General features: G+C 55.0%; 8 protein-coding genes across 8 annotated transcripts; 3 read left to right on the plus strand and 5 right to left on the minus strand.

Annotated features, from left to right (window-relative positions):
• Positions 1–39: 39 nt before the first annotated feature.
• CTAM01_06716 (uncharacterized protein) lies at positions 40–2,114 on the minus strand (the record flags this gene model as incomplete). The annotated part of the gene is made up of 2 exons (XM_060522742.1): positions 40–1,964; positions 2,051–2,114. The coding sequence occupies 2 exons, from the start codon at positions 2,112–2,114 to the stop codon at positions 40–42; spliced, it is 1,989 nt and encodes a 662-aa protein (XP_060382587.1).
• Positions 2,115–3,325: 1,211 nt separating this feature from the next.
• CTAM01_06717 (aminotransferase class-V) lies at positions 3,326–4,722 on the plus strand (the record flags this gene model as incomplete). The annotated part of the gene is made up of 4 exons (XM_060522743.1): positions 3,326–3,441; positions 3,501–3,634; positions 3,693–4,607; positions 4,661–4,722. The coding sequence occupies 4 exons, from the start codon at positions 3,326–3,328 to the stop codon at positions 4,720–4,722; spliced, it is 1,227 nt and encodes a 408-aa protein (XP_060382588.1).
• Positions 4,723–4,952: 230 nt separating this feature from the next.
• Positions 4,953–6,060, minus strand: CTAM01_06718 (ribulose-phosphate 3-epimerase; the record flags this gene model as incomplete). Its single annotated transcript, XM_060522744.1, has 4 exons — positions 4,953–5,219; positions 5,331–5,576; positions 5,686–5,812; positions 5,945–6,060. 4 exons carry the CDS (start codon positions 6,058–6,060, stop codon positions 4,953–4,955), a joined length of 756 nt encoding a protein of 251 aa, XP_060382589.1.
• Positions 6,061–7,037: 977 nt separating this feature from the next.
• On the minus strand, positions 7,038–8,814 carry CTAM01_06719 (V-ATPase subunit H; the record flags this gene model as incomplete). The annotated part of the gene is made up of 3 exons (XM_060522745.1): positions 7,038–7,650; positions 7,698–8,226; positions 8,376–8,814. Coding segments are annotated over 3 exons (1,581 nt in total), but the record flags the coding sequence as incomplete, so codon positions are not given.
• Positions 8,815–10,872: 2,058 nt separating this feature from the next.
• CTAM01_06720 (uncharacterized protein) lies at positions 10,873–12,066 on the plus strand (the record flags this gene model as incomplete). Its single annotated transcript, XM_060522746.1, has 1 exon — positions 10,873–12,066. The coding sequence occupies one exon, from the start codon at positions 10,873–10,875 to the stop codon at positions 12,064–12,066; it is 1,194 nt and encodes a 397-aa protein (XP_060382591.1).
• A 1,802-nt stretch (positions 12,067–13,868) lies between these two features.
• On the minus strand, positions 13,869–15,052 carry CTAM01_06721 (ribosomal protein L6; the record flags this gene model as incomplete). The annotated part of the gene is made up of 4 exons (XM_060522747.1): positions 13,869–14,100; positions 14,161–14,416; positions 14,567–14,614; positions 15,007–15,052. 4 exons carry the CDS (start codon positions 15,050–15,052, stop codon positions 13,869–13,871), a joined length of 582 nt encoding a protein of 193 aa, XP_060382592.1.
• A 672-nt stretch (positions 15,053–15,724) lies between these two features.
• On the plus strand, positions 15,725–16,916 carry CTAM01_06722 (vacuolar protein sorting-associated protein 26; the record flags this gene model as incomplete). The annotated part of the gene is made up of 4 exons (XM_060522748.1): positions 15,725–15,941; positions 16,027–16,499; positions 16,574–16,694; positions 16,783–16,916. 4 exons carry the CDS (start codon positions 15,725–15,727, stop codon positions 16,914–16,916), a joined length of 945 nt encoding a protein of 314 aa, XP_060382593.1.
• A 460-nt stretch (positions 16,917–17,376) lies between these two features.
• Positions 17,377–21,034, minus strand: CTAM01_06723 (uncharacterized protein; the record flags this gene model as incomplete). The annotated part of the gene is made up of 3 exons (XM_060522749.1): positions 17,377–18,218; positions 18,272–20,329; positions 20,392–21,034. The coding sequence occupies 3 exons, from the start codon at positions 21,032–21,034 to the stop codon at positions 17,377–17,379; spliced, it is 3,543 nt and encodes a 1,180-aa protein (XP_060382594.1).
• Positions 21,035–21,166: the final 132 nt, after the last annotated feature.

Genomic DNA, 21,166 nt, shown 5'->3' on the forward strand with positions numbered 1-21,166 from the left:
GTATACACCCACCCACACAACGTATCAGGGCCAAACTCTTCAGTCGCTATCGCTCGTCTGCGCAGCAGGTGAATCAGAGAACCCATTCCACTCCTCCTCAGACTCCTCCCCGTCATCAACACCACCATCACCATTCTTCGCGCCCTCCTCGTCCTCATCCTCGATATCGAGCGCGCCCGAGACGTCCCACCGGTCCCCCTTGGCGGCGCGCCCGACGTACTTTACGAACCGCAGCGTGCCGCTGTCGCGGAGCACGAGCGTGAGCTTGTTCCACGCGGCGGCCTGGAAGAAGAGGATGTTGTCGTCGTCGCCCGACGACTTGTAAATCGCCGCGTCCTCGTCCTCTTCGCCGTCGTCGCCCGCCATGTAGACCTCGTGTCCGCCGACCTCTGTCTCTTCTTCGTCTTCTTTTTCTTCTGGCGCGGGCTCGGGCTCGGCCTTGGCTTTACCTTTGCCCTTGTTGCGCTTCTTTGATGATTTTCCATTGGGCTTTGCCTCTTCTTGCTCTTCCTCTTCAGGCTTCTCCTCCTCTTCCTCTTCCTCGTCACCCCAGCCCTTGGACGGGGTAATTCCGAGGTTGAACTCGAGACGGGGCTTCCCATCGTGGCCCGTGGCCAGGGTATAATCCTGCCCGCGACGGAACCGGCGCGCGAGGAACTCGTGGCTCTCCACGACAGTGCCCGTGGCGACCTGCAGCCACTCGCGGAACTGCCGCGAGGGGAGCAGGTGGTCGAGCAGCTCCGTGAGCGGGTTCTCCTCCTGCGCGCTGCGCAGCTCGTCGGCGCCCGCGGGCTGCTGGTAGAGGAAGCGGTGCTTGTGCGGGGGACGGGCGACGCGCCACGCAGACTTCTTCTCGATGGCCTCGCTATCGTTAACTGGGAGGGTGTGGTCGGCACTCTCTTGGGATTCAATGTACTCCTTGAGCCTGGCGGAGAACTTTTTCGAGAGTATGTTGGGGAGCGTGATGCTCGAGTTCTCCTCGAAATGCTCCGAGATCTGCTCCAGGGTATCCGGGGTAAGGTACGTCGGCGCAATGTACTTGAGCAGAAACTCGAGCCCAGCCTCATCGAACCCTTCGAGGCTGGCCTTGGGCTTGTCCACCTTCACGGGCCGCGCCTGCGGTGTGTCGTGCTGGTCCGGGTTACCCTGGAGCTGCATGAGCCCCGAGTTCTTGACCTGCTTCTCCTCGGCGCCCTCGACGTAGCCGTCCTCCCCGATCTGGGGGATGTGGAACCAGCCCGAGATGGCCATGCGGACGCGGCCGCCCTCGGCCTCGAGCTGGGCCTTCGTGTCGGCGTGGTAGACCTCCTCGACGTCGTGGAAGGATTCGCCGGGCTGCACGGCGAAGAAGGAGAGCTGGTTCCACGCGGGCGGGATGACCTTGGAGTGGTCCGGCGCGGGCGTCTTTGCAATCTCGCCGTCCTTGCCTTCCTGCTCGAGCACGGGGAACAGGCGCAGGGCGCCGCCCCACTCAGGCTTCCATGGCGTGTCCGGGTCGGTGAGGTAGAGGATGTAGCTGACCTTGCGGCTGCCAATGACGTCGTCGTGGCATAAGAGGTAGCAGCCGGGGGTGTAGACGTTAATGGCCATGTCGGTCTTGCGGCCGCTCAGGGGTCCGCAGCCGGTGATGTGGGAGACGTAGTCGCGGAAAGTCTCAGAGTAGATTGCGTCGCGGAGCGACAGCAGGCTCGGGAGCTTGGCGAGGGCGTCATCGTCGAGGCCGTCGAGGTTGGCGAGGTCGCCCGACTGGTGGATCTTGTAGATGTCGGTCTCTTTCGGGGTGAAGGAGACGTTTTCGCGAATCTCGTCGCGGACGGAGCGCAGGAGGGCGTCGTCGACGAGGCCGTCGATGACGGAGTGCTTGTAGGGACTCGATTCGGCGTACTGCTTCGTGTAGGCGTCGTGAACCTTCTTGTCAAAGAGACCCTTGCGGAATCTCGACTTTGCGACATCGGCCGAGAGAGCTGCGCGTGGAGCGAAAGAAAGTTCGGTGTTAGTGACGACATCGGGGCAAGGAAAAAAAGCTGAGCTTGTTGTAGGGATGGCTAACTCGTCTTGGTCTTCTTCTTGGACGCTCTCTTGTCGTCGATTCGTGAACTAGCCTTGCGCTTCATCTTGGGTGATTGATAGAGTAGGGACAACCTCTTGGAGACAGTTGAGAGAAGGGGAAAGGTTGTCGGCAGCCTCCCAGAATTTCAATATTTTGTGACGACCCCAGCGCTGAACCGTCTGTCGCTGATCGGAACCGAACGTGGGCTGAGGTCCCACATAAAGTTTTTCTCCCAGCAGCTGTTTTCGCGCCAAATCGTCCCATGGGCTTAGTACCGTCCCACCGTTGGCCCCTGCAAAGCTTGCAAAAGCGCCTCTCCATGAGCATTCGCTCAGCAGATGGCGGGGGCACTTTAACGGTCCCGTCGGGGGGGCTTCTGGGTACACCGCCGTACAGTGCCGGCGTGGCCAATGATCAGAGCTGGCGAGAAGATTGACTCTCTGTTCACACACTGTATTGTCCAGAAACTCATCCGCATAACGGTGCAAGCGCCGGTTGCTTGGCTCTCCTGCGCAGCCATTGAGTACCGCCAGGCTGGCGAGGAGACAGCCAATGCCGGTGTCCAGACAGACCAGACATGCACGATTCGCTCCTGGCGCTTGAGGTTTGCATGAGCTGCGTCTTCCAGAAGCAATGCATAAAAGAGAGGGTGGGAGTCAAATAAGCGGCAGTCACCTCAACTCAACTTCTCTCAATTCCCTCTGAATCTATTGGCAGATCGGGAACCATTTCTCTGACTAAAGGAAACCGTAATCAAGGATTGGCGATGAAAGTGTGCAACGGCGCTTGGCATCGGAAGCTCTTTCACCCAAAAGCCGGACGGGAAGATGGCACGGCGGGCGGGCAAGCTTCGGGCGAGCCGGGCCCAACCGCCGAAACCCCGCGCCCCACACTTCCTCCTCTCGCGCTGCCCCTCTATCCTCTTCTCCTCCCCCGCCCACGAGCAAGCATCGCACTGAGGTTGTTCCTTCGCCCGCACTGCAAAACGTCATGCATCCATGGAAACACTAGATCAATTGGCTTTCTGTAAATTGCGGGCTTTCCAAGGCCGCTTCACTTCTCAATTGGGCAGTTCCCTAATCATCTGAACCCAGTCATTTACGTCCATTACGCCCTGCCCCGCAACTGCTATCGTAATCTCACATCTTCAATACTTGGACTTGCTTCCATCACGATAGCTTCATTTCCTCTCAACTTTCTATTAAACTGTGACAATTTCTTGCATATATTGAAATTATCTTGTACATCTTCAGCAGACAATACAAGGCATTCAATATGGCATCCCAGATAGACATCGCTGCTGTTAGAAGCAAGTTCCCTGCCATAGGCCAAGACCAGGTCTTCTTCGATAATGCAGGTGGAAGTCAGACGCTGGCCACAGTCATTGAGTCGTATGTCCCCTGTACTCTCCAAACTCAAATGCTCAAATCTCGCTCACATGACGCCTCAGCATCCGGGACTATCTCACACAAAGCAACGTCCAGCTAGGCGCGTCTTACAAAGTCGGCCAGAAGGCGACGGCCTCCTATGGCGAAGGCTACCAGGCCGGCGCAAAGTACATCAACGCATCCTCTGACGAAATCGGTAAATCAATATGTCCAAAACTTATTTGTGACAGAAACACTAACATAAGGGGGGGCAGTCTTTGGTGCCTCGACAACTCAGCTCTTCCGCAACCTATCCCACACCTTCACCTTTGACAAGGGCGACGAAATTGTCGTATCAGCAGTCGACCACGAAGCCAACATCGCCTCCTGGGTCGATCTCGCCGCCCGCCAAGGACTCGAGCTAAAGTGGTGGAAGCCCACAGACGCATCCTCGACAACGAACCCAAAGCTAACAACAGAGAACCTGAAGCCCCTACTCTCGGACAAGACCCGCCTGGTAACCCTCACGCACGCGAGCAACATCCTAGGCACGATCCACGACGTCGCCTCCGTAGCCTCCCTCGTCCACGCCTCCACCCCGAAAGGCCTCGTCTGCGTCGACGGCGTGGCCTACGCCCCGCACCGGCCCATCGACGTCAAAGCCCTCGGCGTCGACTTTTACGCATTTTCGTGGTACAAGGTCTACGGCCCGCACACGGCCATGCTGTACGCGAGCCGGGCCGCGCAGGACGCGCACATGCGCTCCATCGGCCACTTCTTCAACCCGAGCGAGTCCCTCGAGGGGAAGCTCGGGCTCGCGGGCGGCAGCTACGAGCTGGTCTCGGCCGTCCCGCGGGTGCTGGAGTACCTGGGCACGCCCGACTCCCAAGGCTGGAGGGAGAAAGTCGAGCAGGAGGGGCAGCTCCAGACTACTCTGCTCGAGTACCTCAACGGCCGGGGCGACGTGACGATCTACGGCGAGACCGATGCCGGCACCGACCGCCGCGTTCCGACAATCAGCTTCCGAGTGCAGGGGTGGGGCACCAAGGACCTCGTCAATGCCGTAGAGAACGAGTCCGAGTTTGCCTTCCGATGGGGCCACTTCTACTCGTACCGGCTGATCAAAGAGATTCTGCAACTCGACCCTGCCGACGGCATTATTCGGGTTAGCATGGTGCATTACAACAGCCGTAAGTCATGTGTGCACCTTATCCAACCTGTGAGTTATGCTAATCAGCCATAGTCGACGAAATCAAGGGGTTTATTGCGGCCTTGGATAAGGTATTGCAACAAAAGACCAAATAATAGTGTATAATGTGATAGAATTAGGATTAGAAAGACCTGTAACTCCGGCATACCACCGGAAAGTTGCTGTCCGCCTGATATCTATATACGCTGAACATAAATCATGGCTCCCATAGCTTTTTATAGAGGACAGAAATACCAACAAAAAAAAGGAAAAAAGTCGTAAAAACGTGGCCGTGAGAGAAAAAGTCGGGGTTTTGGTGGTGTGGGGACTCCGATTCCGATCTCTCTCAGAGCTTGCCAGTCTTCTTCTCGACGGCTTGTCTGAGGATCTTAATGACCTCTGCGGGGTCCTGGGCACCAAAGACAGCGCTGCCAGCAACGATGACATTGGCGCCCGCGTCGGCAGCCTGGCCGACGGTGGAACCCGTCAGGCCGCCGTCGACCTCGATGTTGAGCTCCGGGTACCGCTCGCGGAGGGCCTGGACCTTGGGCAGCTCAGAGGCCATGAACTTCTGTCCGCCGAAACCGGGCTCGACTGTCATGATCAGGACCATCTGCGGTTGTGGAGAGAACCCCCTGTCAGCCTAATGCGCCTTCGCGGAGACCCCATCTTGTGGTGTGTGTAACAGCTGCTCGTAAGAAGAAAAAAAAGGGCAATAACTCACGTCTGGTCTCTCGAGTGGGTCTTCACTCTCGAGGAGCTCCCACACAACGTCGACCGAGGTTGCGGGCTTCAGAGCCACGCCGGCTAATATGCCCTGCTCGTGAATGTAGCGGATCAGGGCGCGGGGGTTCGTCTTCTCGTCGGATTGGACCTCTGGGTTGTCGGAGTCAGAGGAAAATGCGGCCTCGTAGTGGAAGCAGTACAGGTCTGCGCCGGCCTCCTTCATGCCCTTGACCCATTTCTTGGGCTAAATCGACGGATGCGTTAGTAGGCGCGTTGTAATATGCCGGGTTACCGCAAATGGGCTTTCGGCGACCCCAAAAAACATGAGCCCAGGGCAGAGGGAAAGCAATTACCTCGGAAACCATCATATGACAGTCAAATGTGCCCTTTCCCCATGCCTCAATGGGTTTCTCAACATGACCTCTGATCTTGGCGACAACACCGGGTCCCCATGAAATGTTGGGCACAAAGTGGCCGTCCCTAGAAAACCATGTAAGTTAGCCACAGCTCGGCTCGGATAAGAGAACAAGTCCTTTGCGATCGGCTTTCCAAAAAAGCGGTCGCAAGATGCTTGTGTGCTGATTTTTTTCTAGCGGGGTATGGTCTCCGTACATGATATCGACGTGAAGCCAGTCAGCGCCTTGCTCTATGGTCTTGGAGCACGCATGGCCAAAGTGGCCAAAGTCGGCCGCGAGAATCGACGGGGCTATGATTGCCTTGGGCGCCATTGTGCAAGTAGGTAGGCAACGAGTGCAATCAGAGAGAGAGAAAGCTGTGCTTCGTTTGTGTTTGTGTGTGTCTCTTTTGTGGTGGTTTGAGAAGGGAAAAATAGAGAGAGGTGTGCGTGGGCGGCGGATGCGAGAGCGGGTGTGTCTGGTTTTGTTCGTGGGCACTGAACGGCTCTTCGGCGTTTGGAAAAGGGTTGGAGGGTACACGATCGGACATGCGACCGGAAGCTGTGGTAAGCTATGGACCCTGAACCACGAGAGCTCTTTCAGGTGGAGTTTCTGTTGGGATCTTCCCACATTCTGGGATATTCTGGGATCTAGAATCACTAATAATTGAGGGGTCGCAGTCGCGCCACCCCACGCCAAACGTCAACCCCGCCGGGCACGTACCGCCCGTATGATAAGCTCCGGAGTACATAACGCACCCCTTATTTTAGGTACCTCCCTACCTAAGCATAGCTCCACCCTTCCCATTGGGCTGGCTAGCTGGAAAATTCAAGAGACGAGGGGCCGAATTGACCCCTGACGTTGCCAGTACTAAGGTAAAGCACCTTACTGCGTATGTCTATGTAGATGGCCGGCGGGCCTCGCCGCCTCGGGTGATTATCCGCCGCCGCGGATTTGCGGTCACCTGTATCCGCACATCGTACGCCTCCATCACCCTCCCCGGGACCAAAAGAAACATCCCACGATGCTCATCAATGGTGTTGTTTGTGCCTTGGCTCCGCGTCAAAGTGCCAGTGTCCTACTCGACTGATCATCACCGTATGGCGTGTTCCATCCACAGACTCGAGATATCTGTGGGCACACATCGCGATTTCGGCCGAGAGCGTTGATCAACAAAAAAACAATGGAATATGCGGGAACGACCTACTCCTGGTCCACTCTAAACTGCCTGGGTAATGCTATCCCCCGTTTATACATACACAGAGCGTGAGCCAATAGCCATACTGTTTGATCTTGCTCCGCAAACAAATTTAGTTGTCAAAGCTGTACTTCAACCAGCCACCCAATGCCTTCAAACTCTCCCAACGGACATTTTCGTCCGACTCTCCCATTAGCTCCATAACTCTGGTCTTGAGACCAAGCTTCTCCAGCTTGTATCTCATCTCAGGCACCTCCTTAACCAAGGCCCCAACATCGTTGCATGCAATGGCCAGGACTGCCTTGTCGTTCTCCCACGGCTTCTTCATAATCTCGGCGAGCTGGCGCGCAATAGCTCCGTTCTCGTGCTCCAAAATCTTGCGCGCATTCTCGGCCCAGAAAACCTGGCTTCTGTGAGGCGGTGACCACCGGAGGTGACCAGACTCGACCTCAGCGACGTACTCGTCAAAGGTTGTCTTTGTCTTGGTGTACTCCTCGAGAAGTTCCTTGAGACTTTGTGCGTCTTCGAGTAGGTCAGGGTCTGTCAGGTGGCGGCCGCTCAGGTTGTCAAGGAGCGCAGGTAGTCGCGCAAGGACTGCAGTAGGGAGGAGTGATTTCTGATTCTTGCTGAGCAAGTTGAAAAGGGTAGAAACAACCAATCGGGTCGTCTTCTCCTTGGGAGAGAGGCGCAAAAGCTGGGTGTACAGCAAGACAACATCGTACTCGCTGAACATGATTAGTTTGTGAAAGCCATACGACTAGAGTGTACTTACTCGTTAAGCTCGTCACCAATATCTTCGGCTTCGAAGCTCATTTGCCAGATGACCAGTAGTACATGGTATAGCAATTGCAAACCAACACCGCCGCCGAGCGAACCCTCAAATCCGGCGTTTCTTGTGGGCGCGGTTCCGCTCCATATGCTTGCCGAGGAGCTGCCGTTGCTGCCAATGCCAGCTGCTGTTCTGAGGATGTCAATCAGAGGCGCAATCGTCTCGCTTCTTTGGTTCCAGAATTGTTGTCTCGCGGCGTGTCCGTAGAGAATGGATGAGTATTCCTGGACCGCGATATCCTGAAGGCCTGCATCAGAACTCTTCGCGAGGCCAGATAGGTAGGAGAGGAGCACGGGAATGGCGTTTCGGGTCGCCTGCGATTCGTTCAATGAGAGCGACATGAGCTTGGTTAGAGCCGTCGATGTGAGCAAGGGGATAGGGTCCTCGGTATTATTCGAGTGAGCGAGCAAAGGTAGAAAGTGCTTGTAGGGGTCGGTGTTTTTGAAAATAGCCTTCGAGAGTGACGGTACACCTATTTGGGAAGACGACAGCATTAGCGGGATTGAGGCATATGAATCGATCGTCAAGATAGATTAATCTTAAGGACAATTAGGGCAGGATAGGGAGAGTCTAGCCAAAGTCATAGGCTGGCGAATCAATGGGAAATGGTATAGAACGTACTGGGCAAGAGGTCCGCCAAGAGGACGAGGATATACTGGACGACATTGGCTTGCTTGCCTGCGGACTCGATCACCGAGGGCTTTCCGGATTCACCAACAAAGAGGGAGCGGTAGCCATCGAGATCTCCTTCTACAATCTCCTTCCGAGCTTCGGGCTTCTTCGCCTTATCAACAGCGCGGATGCGGGCCAGGTGGTCCTCTGTGATGGTGCCTGCTCTAACAGCGCCATCCCAGGGGATTGGCCGCTGGCGGATGTTGTTCTGCAGCGAGGCCAGGTAGGTGGGAGGATCGAGAGACATGGCGGCGAGTCGAGGGAAGTAGCGACCCGGGCGGCTTTTTGAATTCGAGATGCACCTATGTCGCCGAGAGGGGGGGTTTAGAGATGGACGGTGTGGATGGATTCGGCGGTGCTGAGGGTCGCAGGTCGTTGCGGCGGGAAGCTGTCTGACGAACGTAATGCTCTCAAGCCGCAGCCGCAGGCCCGCAGCCGCGCCCGCCCAGTTTTTGGGTCACTTCCTTGCTCAAGTCACAGCGTCAGGCTCATGGCATATGATTGGCTTGAGGTCCATTTCTACATAAGCCACATGTGGCAGCTCCAATGACCCACCAAAGCTCTACTTAGCCAATGAAGCTGATCCACTCGATCGAGCGTTGTGGCGGTGCGTTTTCCTCAATCACATCCACTTGAATCCTTCCTAAAGCTAGGCTCACTGCCCTCTTGGTCTTACACGGTCTATCACTTCAAATAGCACTACGACCCAGTTGCCCCGGTTCCCAACCACCCGTTTTCCCCAAGTGCAGCTATCGTTGGTACTCGGCTCGCCAGATGAAGCTGAATACTGCTCATCTTTCTTTTTTTTTCTCTACACGAACGACCCTTGTACGAAAGACTGGCCCACGCCAATATGCAAGGCACATACGGAAAAGAAGTCCCTTGAATCTTAAAAAGGCGTCACTAGCCAGAACTTCACGGCCTACTTGGCGATGACCCCTCCTGGGTGCCGCGGAGTCCCATCCCGCCGGTCGGGCTCACTTGCACACTTGATGCCGTCAAAGTTGCGGAACCCACGGACTGACACCTGCCGAGATCTCGTCGTGGTGCCAGAAGCCAGCGCAAGAGCTGTCATGGCGCTGCCAATCTGCCCTATACGAGTCAAAGACCGTTTCCTCTGCCCTAGAACTTCTGTCACGAGAGGTCATGACCACTGCACTAGATCCGAGGTACACGGAGACCAATGTGACAGCGCAGGAAATGAGCATGATCTCATTGAAGCAGCTCACGATGGGCTAACAAGCGCCCCTGCCAATGGTTGCAAGGCACCAGATGGCAAGAGTAAGCAAGGAAGGAGCTCGCTAGCTGCGTTACTCGGTTGCGAGTGACAAGCCTGCGAAACGGTACCTGACGGGGCCTGCCCGGCGGGAGAGACAAACGGCAGGGCAAACAATCGCACCTCTATTGTTACGGCCACGAGTATTCATTCGTACAGTTGGGTTGGAACAGGCTTTCTCTGCCTATCGATTGTCGTCCAGTGGACGGACCGACCCCTGCAGGTAAACAAGTGGGAACCAAGGCGCTCTGGGCCGGGCCAGTCACGAAGGTACCATCAGCGAGTAACGACCCGTTTCTGCCAACTCATACAGGCATCTCCCCGCACTAGGCCACTTATAACCCTCGTCTGTCCCGGGTGTCTTGGTCTAAGAGAAGGGGTTACCACATCTCGGCGCCCGATCTTCAGGAACAAGAACATAAAAAGAAGCAGCAAGTGTGACGGAATCGCGCACTCAAGAGGAACCTTCACAATCACCCTCATCAGAGATTGGCCAGAAACTAATCGGTGAAGCTAGATCCCTGCGGAACTTTGCATTATTTGAGGGTAGTATTGTGGGTGTCAGAAGTGTGGGTGCGCCTGGTGACAGCGGCAGCAAAATCAAGAGGTTGGACTTCAGGGAGGTTGGGAATCGACCCGCGCAACGGCCAAGAAGAAAAAAAGACAATCCCACTGCCCAAACCAAGTAATACGACACTCCCGTCAGTCAGCGCCTTCTCAATCTCTCCCTCTCTCTCTTAAATCAAACTTACCTGCAGGTTTCATTCTTCCCGACTTCTTGGTTCCTTCTTCCCATCTAACCCAAGAATCATCACATTCCAAGCTCTCAGTACCTGCCAATACCTCTGCACACTAACAGGCTAAGGTTGGCCAGCTCACACCGCGACCATTCAATCACACCTCGACTATACTATCAGCTTACCCTCCCTCTTCTTCTCATTCCCCGCCAACCATTAATACCTCATCCTACCGCTACAACATTCCTCACTCTCGCAATCTTTGCGGCGCCCACGAGGCTACGAAACAAGACAGGACCTCTCGATATCGCCATTGACGGAACAAAATTGGCCATCGCGGTGAGAGCCGACTTACATTCTCACTTCGCCGTCTTCCCGGCCTTGCGCATTCCTGGCAATTGACGACGCCGAGCAGCGGTCTCCGCCAGAAATAATGGCATGGCGCAAGCAGTCGGCAGCGGCCCCTCTGGTCGCCGGCCTTCTTCTCTTGGTGTCCGCCCCCACTCCGGTGTTCGCCCACCCTTATCCTCTCCAAAACGTCGCAAACAACCTCTTCTACAATTTGGGCGACCATTTTATGAAGCGCGATTGCGTTCAACGTTGTGGAGCCGACTCTCAATACTGCTGTGGATCTGGAGAGCAGTGCTACACCGTTAACAACATCGCTGGCTGCAGCACCGTGAGCGGAGGTGGAGGCTACGGCATTTACACCACGACATGGACTGAGACGAACACCTTTACCAGCACAATATCGACAAACTGGCCTGCAGTGACAACAGGGGCAGCTGGGGGAGGCACCGGGGCCACCTGTGTTCCTCAGAGTAGTGGAGAGACGGCCTGTGGCAGCATTTGCTGCGCCGCCAACCAGTACTGTGCCTACTCAGGGCAATGCGCTCAGCGCGATGGCTGGGGCGGAGGCGTCACTACAATTACATCGGGAGGCCATACAATCACCACCCAATACTCTGCTCCTTACCGCATCACGAGCACCGGGGCCACCGGCACCGCCGCCTCAGCAACCAGCACCGGCACAGTCGTACCCATCACCAACGAGGGTACTGGTGGAGGATTGAGCGGCGGCGCCATCGCCGGTATTGTTATCGGCACGCTTGCAGGTCTCGGTCTTCTCATGCTTCTCTGCTTCTGTTGTATCGCCCGCGGCCTGTGGGGTCTCATCTTTGGCAAGAAGAAGAAGGAGCACAGCCACAGCCGCGAACGAGTCGAGGTGGTTGAGGAGAGATACTCGCGTCACGGCAGCCGCATGCCATCTGCCCACTCTGGTCGCCCCTCGCACGGCGGCTGGTTCGCAGGTGGCGGTCGTCCCGCCCCGGCTGCTCGTCGCAAGGAAGAGAAGAAGGAAGGCGCCAAGTGGTTGGGCCTGGGAGCCGCCGCAGCAACCATGTTGGCGCTCTTGAATCTTAAGAAGGACAAGCCGAAGGCCAAGCCTCGGTCGAGCTACACCGACTCGTACTACTCGTACACGGGGACAAGTCCCAGTGAGTCTTCATGGGATTCTCGGGATCGATCGGATCTGACGTCCTACCTAGGCAGCTCTAGCTCGGGTGGAAGAACTCACCGCACCGGCCACACACGCGGCACACACACGACGCGCCACTCACGGAGGTAGCACCCCAAGTTCTTTGGCGACCTCGGTCGAATTGCATATGCTGTCGGCTGCCTTTTTACAAGGCGGCGGAAGCCCCGAACATGCTTTGAACGTACATAAACTGGTATTATTGCTTTCTATTTTTCTTTTTGGCGTTAAGGGAGGAGATCATAATCCCACCGGGCTTTTGATAGCACGGTGATGGAAACTACAAGGCACGAGAGACGAGACATTCGGCGACGAAGAGGGGAATGAAAGAATGACGAGAGACATGAAAACTGGGTGGAGAGTGACGAAGGGGCTTGGAAATGGCCACGAAGACTATGGATGTGAGGAGGGTCATCTCTTTGGACATTGAGCGTTTCCTACTTCATTTTCCTTGGTGTGGCTGACTTTGTCTACCCATCCTCCAAAACCCGCATAGCATGTACGATGTTTAGAACGATTTGATGGCATAGACGAAACTTCTCGACGCCCTTAATGCATGGAATGGAAACTAAATTCTTCGATTGGGCTCTCTGATTACAACATTTGCTCGTTGCCGTATCGCCTTCCTGTCGTGTTGTTGCTTCAAGCTCAAGTGTGTATGCAGCCACACTGCTGAAGCTTTCTCGGGGAAGCCGTGTAAGAGTCGACAAAGTTGAGATGAACATGCGGCGCTTGCGCACTGCGAGCGCGTTTGACCATGCATGGAACCAAGCGAGTTTTCCATGTGCGGTCTGCGTTTTCGCGTTCGGGCCGTCTGATGCGTACGTCTCTGCGTGTGCGTGTGTCGGGGTATACGAGGTCTAAGTCTAGGTGTAAGTCTGCAATGCGAGATCTCCACCTTCGGGAAAGAGATTTCTTTGCCCTCCTCGTGGAGCATTTGCCAACACAGAGCCAATTCCGGTGTCCTTTTCTTCATCCCACTATTCGCTAGTGGCCGGTTGGCCCAATGGCAAGGCGTCTGACTACGATTGCGTTTACCCTCGTTCGTCTAGGGCGAGGAAAACGTTGACAAAGTATCAGGAGATTCTGGGTTCGACCCCCAGGCTGGTCAATTTCTTTTGGTTATGAGACATTTCGTGCTTTTTTTCCTTCTTTCTTTTGGTGTCGTTCAACCTTGGGACTATTGGGCGGATGTATGGAACTACAGTTGATTGACGTTGCATCTGAAGAGGAAATGTAGTATTGGGTATGTGTGTGCCAGTAGACAAATGCTGTGAAGAGTCGAGCGAGAGGATGGCAACTCTCATGAGGCCATAATCTGGTCAAGCTTGGCTGAATTTTTAGTTCATCAGGATGACGAGATGAGTCAAGAGCTACACCGTCACGGAAATCCCACCTTACTGTGAAAATAGCTGCGCTCATGTCGTTCAGTCACGAGGCAGGATATGTGGACGCATTGTCTACAGTGTAAGATATCCTAAATCCGCAAGTACATTTTCTCACAAAACAGCCAGCAGGGAAGAGTCCTTTAAGTTTGAGTGGGTATCATTTCACCATGAAGAATGTCTCATGCGAGTAGGGTATATAATGAGGTGTTGTGGGATATACTGCTCAGAGAGGGGAGCAGGCAACGTCTTCTTGACTTTTGATGTGATTCATGGTAGCCCTGCGCTACACGATGCAAAGTGAAAAATGGAACCCCGGCCACGCCAATTGTGTTGTGTGTAAGACCCAGAAACCCTAGTTTGATTTTTGCATTTGCCTCGAAAAACATGACCTGTTTTGACCCTTTTTGTTTTGGTTTTGCTCCCCTCCTCCGGCTCATACATCAATCAATACCTTCGTTTTTATTGATTCATCGAGAGGGATTATACGTTGAGTGGAAAAAGATGCATTTAAGCCTCCTCCTCAATGTTGCCCTTCTCGGAGACGTACATGCCGTCCAAGAACTTACGGATATCCTTGTTGCGGACCTTGCAGATCTGCTGGATATCGGCAGCGGACTGGGAGACAGCCTCGAGGGAGTTGCCGAAGAGGACGAGCTCGTCCTTCTGGGCCTTGGAGACCTCGACGTCGACGCCCTCGCGCATGATGACCTTGCGGACGAGCTTCTCGCCAATGAAGTTGCTAAAGTGAACAGATCAGTCTCTCGCAATCATCGGGTATAGAATCATTGTGCAAACATACCGGATCTCGACCTCCCACAGACCAGTCTCGGAGTCCTTCTCCAGGTTGACGTTGATGGGGAAATGGGCGTAGACGTAGCGCATCTTGTACTTGAAGCCCTTGGTGACACCGACGATCAGGTTGTTGATGAGGGTGCGGACGGTGCGGAGAGTGGCAACGTTCTTTCTTGAGCCGTGGTGGATCTCAATGTTGATGGTGCCCTTGACCGGCTGGGAGAAGTTGACAGCCAAGTGGGACAGGTCCTTCACGAGCTTGCCTGGTGACGGGTGTTAGCCATATCGGTTTGGTGAGGGGTGCTGCCGCACTGAAGCCGTTGCGCTCTGCTTGCGCAGAGCAGGAACAGCTAGGGCCGGCCGTTCGCAACGTCTCGGGAGATATCGCGTTCGGAGGAGAGTCTTGTACTTACCACGGGGGCCCTCAACGGTGACGATGCGGGACTTGATGTGAACCTTGACTGTTTGGAGAATCCAAGTCAGCATGCATTCGATTGCCTGCCACTACTGCTCCTTTCGAGCTCATCCACAGTCTAAAACTCTTCAACCCCAAAACCCAAATGTTGCCTTGTCCGCCTCAAGCCTCCCCAATCCCTCTGCCATTGTGATGTGGTTGTGGTTTTCCATTTTTTGCGCCAGCGACCATGTTGCCAAAGGCATGAGGTTGCGGCCATGACAGAGGAAGGCGAGAGACTCGAAGTGCGAATGGCGACAAATAGGTGATATAGTATCGTGAAGTTCAAAACCCGGCGGAGCTCGCAGGGGGCCGCATCGTGGGGGAGGAGTATTTTCGTTGTGTTGTGTGCTCAATCGATCGTCAAGGAGACGACGACGACGGCATTGCTTTACATACCATTCTCGGGAACCGTCAGGCTCTCTTGGGAGTGGATGTATCTCATCTTGACGTCGGGGGGGAGGAGGGCTGTCGGCTGGGCGATCTACTGGGCGACTGGTCGTTCGTTGGGCGATGAGGGACAATTCTTCACTTTCAAAAAAGTTCCAAGTCGGGGAGTCTGGCAGTCGCGATTCAATTTTCGGGTGTGGGGTGCAAAAGTTCTAGCGAGGGCTTGTGTGCACGTGAGGGCAAAACCATGGTCTGTGCGTAATTGATTCTCTGGCCGACCGCCCGGCTGCCCGGGCCTAGTGGAGAAGGACGGATCCTGACCGTCCGGGGCATGGCCGTCGAGCCCCAGCCACAGCTCCGGGTCACCAGCCTCAAGTACTGAGGATGACTGCCTAGCACAGTCACGTGTCGGTACTGGCCAATGGGAGGATGCACTCCCTACAGCTCCAGTTGCTGCCCACTTCTCGATAGCTGCCCGGGCTGGCGCGACTGGAGCAGCGCAAGCCGAGTGAGTGCACGTACAGATACAGATACGTCAGCCTTGAAGCTCCGCGACACCCCCCTTCTCCGACGCTCCGATATCAATTCAACTCAATCATTAAATTCCAAGCTCGACGGGCTGACCGATCACTAGCCATTGGGACCTTGGATTCGTCGCCCCCTTTATATCCGAGCATCGAAACCACACAATCGCACGAGATCCGGGCATTCCCCCGCATAAGCCAAGATGTCGTACTTCTTCTCAACCCCCGTCGACATCGACATTGTGCTGGAGGACGCCGACGAGCGGTCCATGGTCGATGTCAAGCTCGACAAGAACCGGCGCGAGAAGGCGCCGCTGTACATGGACGGCGAGTCCGTCAAGGGCGCCGTCACCATCAGACCCAAGGACGGCAAGCGGCTAGAACACACCGGCATCAAGGTCCAATTCATCGGCACGATAGGTGAGTCTTTCTGAGCGAGCGACCCCCAAGAACCTCTCCCGCCTTTCGCCCGATACTAATACTCCCATCTTTTTCCTCTGCGCAGAAATGTTCTTTGACCGCGGAAACCACTACGAATTCCTCTCCCTCGTCCAGGAGCTCGCGGCCCCGGGCGAGCTGCAGCACCCGCAGACGTTCGACTTCAACTTCAAAAACGTCGAGAAGCAGTACGAGTCGTACAACGGCATCAACGTCAAGCTGCGCTACTTTGTCCGCGTCACCGTCTCCCGCCGCATGGCCGACGTTATCCGCGAAAAGGACATTTGGGTCTACTCGTACCGCATACCCCCCGAGATGAACTCGTCCATCAAGATGGACGTCGGCATCGAGGACTGCCTCCACATCGAGTTTGAGTACTCGAAATCCAAATACCACCTAAAGGACGTTATCGTCGGGCGCATATACTTTTTGCTCGTCCGCCTCAAGATAAAACACATGGAGCTGTCCATCATCCGGAGGGAGACGACGGGCGCCGCGCCGAATCAGTATAATGAGAGCGAGACCCTGGTGCGGTTCGAGGTGAGTTTGTGGCTCCGGATAATGCTCTCCTCCAACTTTTAATGGTTCTGTGTACTGACTCTCTCGGCACAAAGATTATGGATGGCTCGCCCTCGAGAGGAGAGACGATCCCCATCCGCCTCTTCCTCGGCGGCTTCGACCTGACACCCACGTTCCGGGACGTGAACAAGAAGTTCTCCACCCGGTACTACCTCAGTCTCGTGCTCATCGACGAAGGCAAGCCACAACCACCCGTTTTATGGTTATGTCTTTGATTAAATGCAAGCTAACAATCGAACACCAGATGCGCGGCGGTATTTCAAGCAGTCGGAAATCATTCTCTACCGCCAAGCCCCGGACGCCGCCGCCGGTCCTAACATGATCATGGCCGCCGCCCCCGAGAACCCAAAGTTGATGGGCCAGTCTGTTCAGGCATAGAAGTATCTGAAGAATGACGCCATGGTTTATAAGTAATGAGTTGTTTGATGAAATAGGGGGAAGGGGGGGAGGTTATTCTGCATGATGTGGCTGCTGCCGCCAATGAGAGGATAAGTCCTCGTCAAGAACCGTCCGTCCCACGTAGTTTTAAGCATAGGTCACGGCGTTTGGGGTAAACAAAGCTAGGGTCTGCTGCACTGATACAACAAACAATGAAATTCTTCATCATCTACCTTGGACCTTGACCGATTACCGAAAAACAAAACCCAATGCATGCAATTCGTGAAGGTATCTGGTTGTCCTGGATCATTCTTGTGTGGTCCAGGATCGCGCGTTCTTGATTACTTGTACACATGCTCTCTCCATCTCCATCCCCTACGAAGTAAACTCTCCCCTCCCCCGTTTGGCCCGCATTGCCCTTCCAACCTTTTGATCTCGTTTCTTTGCTCATTTCATCCATTTACAAAATGTCCATTGCATCGTCAGCCTCGAATCCAAACTGGTTGTTCTGGATGGCTGCGATCCGGTCGAGTTCGTCCTGGTATTGCTTGCGCAAGTCCGGTAACGTAACGACCTTGCGCTTACCCTGGAAGGTCGTCGGCTCCCTCGAAGCGTTGGGAGGCGGCAACTCCTCGGAAAAGATCCACGCTTGCTTCGGATCGACGCAGCTGAGGGCATTGATGAGCAGCAGATACTGCTTCGTGACCGCCGTATCGAGAATGTCCTCGCCAATGAGCTTATCGCCCTCGCCGGCGTGTCGCAGCTTTTGGATGCGGTCAAGCAGCACCGTAGCGGCGCCGCGGTAGTCGTTGTGTTTGATCCTCCAGGAGTAAAGAATCTGGTGGTATGGGATGCCGCTCAGGACATCCATCGTTGCCTTGCACCTTTGTGCCAGAATGTCGTCGATCGAGTCTTGTAGACCCGGGAACGGCAGCGACATGAGCTCGCTGTTGTGGTACGATTCGCACATCTTGTCGACAAGCTTGCGAAGGGAGGAGAGCTGCATCGCCTTATCCTTCATGGCTAGTAGACTAGCATGGGCGACGTCGAAGCGTGAGAGTACCGTCGCCGCATTGAACTGTCGGCTAAGCATCTCGCTTCTGACCAGGGCAGCTTCGGGACTGGCGTGTGAGTATTGAATTGCGAGTCCGGCGAACTCGATTACATATGAGTATGCCTTGACCTTCTCGAACAGAGCGACTGCGTGACAGTAATACCTAGCCGGCCCCTTGTTGAGCAGGTTCCACTCGGTATCGTCAAGCAGCCCGCTGCTGTGTCGGTCAACATCTACATCTTTGACGCCTGTCACTAACATTAGTCTTGTTTTCTACACAGCAGTGGCAAATTGAACTTACTCATGCCTATCGCTGCTTTACGGAAGTGGAAGGCGGCCGAAGCGAAGTCTTTAAGCGCAAGGAAAACACGGCCCTGAATGTAGATGGCGAATGGCGTCTGGGCGCAGTAGGGGTTGAGTTGAAGAGCAAGATCGGCCCGCTCTCTTCTGATGAGGGAGCACTGGATTAGAGTAGGTGACACCTCAATATCGCTGTTGGAGGCACAGAGATCCGTAACGATGTCTGTGATACTCGTAGCCAAAGGTTCGTTTCTGCCGTCCACAAAGCCAAGAAGATGACCGACATTACCCTCCAACGCGGTGACGGTCTGTGTCTCCTCTGCAGTCCTCTTCGTGGTGCTAGGCGAGCCTGAGAAGGAGTCATTGCGCTCGTTCTTGTTGCCAATAGGAACGGTGATTTCGGTCTTGGAGAGCCACCGAAGCAGCTCTAACCGACGAAGTGACTCGAGGAACTGTCTGAACACAGCGCCGACGTCAATTCGTTTGGAGAGCATGTCTTCCTCTTGGTCCCAGTCGAACTCCATGTGTACCAGTAGCAAGACCTGGCTGAAGATAATGTTCCACTGCAGATCAATCGTCTCTTGAACAGCCTTGACAATGAGCTTCCGTCCAAAGTCGGTCAGCGGTTGACGGGCCTTGCGGCTTCCAGACTCCTCCGTAGCCGCAACCAAGCCCGAGAGGCTTTCGTATAGATCCATCGTAACACCAGTGTAAGACTGTCCTAGACTCTCAATGACCTGTGCGCAGTCTTCGTCACTTACAGTGCGCCAAAGAGCAGTGGTGTCAAAAAGGTATTGGAGTCGTTCATAGTCCGTTCGAGGGGTCTCCTCGTAAATCTCAGGTCGCAGGGCGGCAGTGCAGACCTGTTGTATACTGTCCGAAATAGCATCGAGGAAGCCGACGCCCGTCGAGACAAGATTTGCTATCCTTTCCGAGGCCTCATCTGGTCGCGAGAGATTATAGTACAGCCGCTCCAGTGAGCTGCATTCTCTGATGGCCGAGATTGCATCGGCACACACAACCCACGTCATGTCGGATTCTGCGTCGAGAACCAATGCAACTGCTTCGCCACGTTGCTTGTCCAACTCGATCAGAAGACGGTAAAATCTCCTCCACTGGGTCTCGCTGCTAGCACGGAATTGCTCATAATCCATACCACCAGCCGAGTTCCGGTCCAAGGATGCTGTCGAGGCAAGAACAGAGCAGATTGACTCTGCCAGGCCCTTTTGTTGACTCTTCGAGCTGCCCTCCTTTTGTGAATAAAGCCCCTTCTCGTATATGGACAGAGCTGTTTCGAGGGTCGCTTTGGTGAAGCGGCCAGGGGCGAGGATAAGATCCAACCACTTTTCTGTCGGGTCTGTAGGGTCAGAGGATCCGGACGTCGGCGCGGTGGGATAAGTTGTGTCAATGTGGACTGACGCCCACTCGCTTTCCCATGACTCGGCGATGTTGTCTCTGTTGAGATCCAGCTCCTGGACTCTGTAGGTCATATTGTTCTTCCACAATGTCCACAACTGAATACCGCCATCTGCAAGTGTTGAAAGAACAAAGTCCGCCAGGGTCCACACATCGGAGAGCGACGGTGACGATGGGGTGAGGTGGGTATCAGGGAACGCATCTTCCACGTAAACGGTGTCGCTGACGCGGGCTTTAATGTTCCAGAATTTGAACTCTCCAGCCCCAATGGGCGAGTACGTGGCGCACATCCTGTTGCCCGTTCCGTCGCCAACCAGCTGCAATAAGTTCGTCTGTGTAGGTTCAATCTGCCACTTGCCGACTTCTTGCGGGTTGCGGTCAGAGTTCAGTATGTCGCCAGTAAACAAGATCTGACCTGTCCGCAGGTTCCAGATGCGCATGCGATGGTCGAGACAGACTGTGAAGAGAAACGCCGCATCATCGAGGCCCAGGTTCGTAACCTGTATCGACGTTGCCGCGCTCGCGTCCATGTGGATGTTGCGATATCGGATAGACTGGTTCTGCTGGAACGGGAGATAGCTTCGAATGCCCTGCGCCCATCCTTGTGAATTGTAGATCGTCTCCTTCCAGGGGTTGCTCGTTGCTATGCACAAGTTAGTGTGAAGCTCTTGTTGTGGTAGCAGCAGTCGAGGGAAAATGACATACAATCCTGTGTCTTGTTCCGGTCCAACCTCACCAGCCCGCCGTCGTGAAGAGAAATGACAATCTGATCGGTGCTCGCGGCAACCATGCGATGCGGGTGCTTGAACCCAAAGACCTTTGGCTGGTACACCTTGCAAGCATCTCCCGGGCCGGCCTCGATGGCGGAGCGCTTCCTGAAGAAGTCGGGGCGGAGAGTGAAGGAGTACAGGCAGTTGGCCTCGTCGAGCACGAACATGGAGAGCGCATCATGTTCTCGGGGGTCGGCGAACGCAACACAGGACGATTTAATTGGCACCGTGAACCGGAAATTGAGAATCAGCGGCGCATCGACCGTCTTCTCTTGTCGGCAGGTATCGACTACCCGTAGGCTGAGGACGAGACCGTCATCCAACAGCCTCCAGAGGAAGCTGCGCGGCGCATCGTGCCATTTGCGGTGGTAGACGGACGAAGCGGGAGCGAGGTTCTTGAGCCGAAAGTTGACTTCGTCTTCGCTGATGTTCTTGTCGCCGGATGTGAGCTTGCGGGTCGCGCCCCTCCCATTCGACGTCAGCGAAGGGACGCGGATGTTGATGATGGATGAGGCGGAGGCCGGTTCGAGATTGAGACGAGTCTCTCGGTATAGGTATTGTGTGTCGGCGGAATCCATTTTCGCTTTGCCCCTAACCTGCAAAGACCTCGAGCGCCGGAGATGAGAGAGAGAAAGAGGCCGCGGGAGTCGCGGGTCAGGCTCGGCGCATTAAGCAATCTGTGGCAGCAAAAAGTTCGTCGCGATTGAGTT

The sequence above is a fragment of the Colletotrichum tamarilloi genome, assembly GCF_030869305.1.
Source record: "Colletotrichum tamarilloi strain Tom-12 chromosome Unknown Scaffold_19.1, whole genome shotgun sequence".
Lineage (NCBI taxonomy): Eukaryota > Fungi > Ascomycota > Sordariomycetes > Glomerellales > Glomerellaceae > Colletotrichum > Colletotrichum tamarilloi.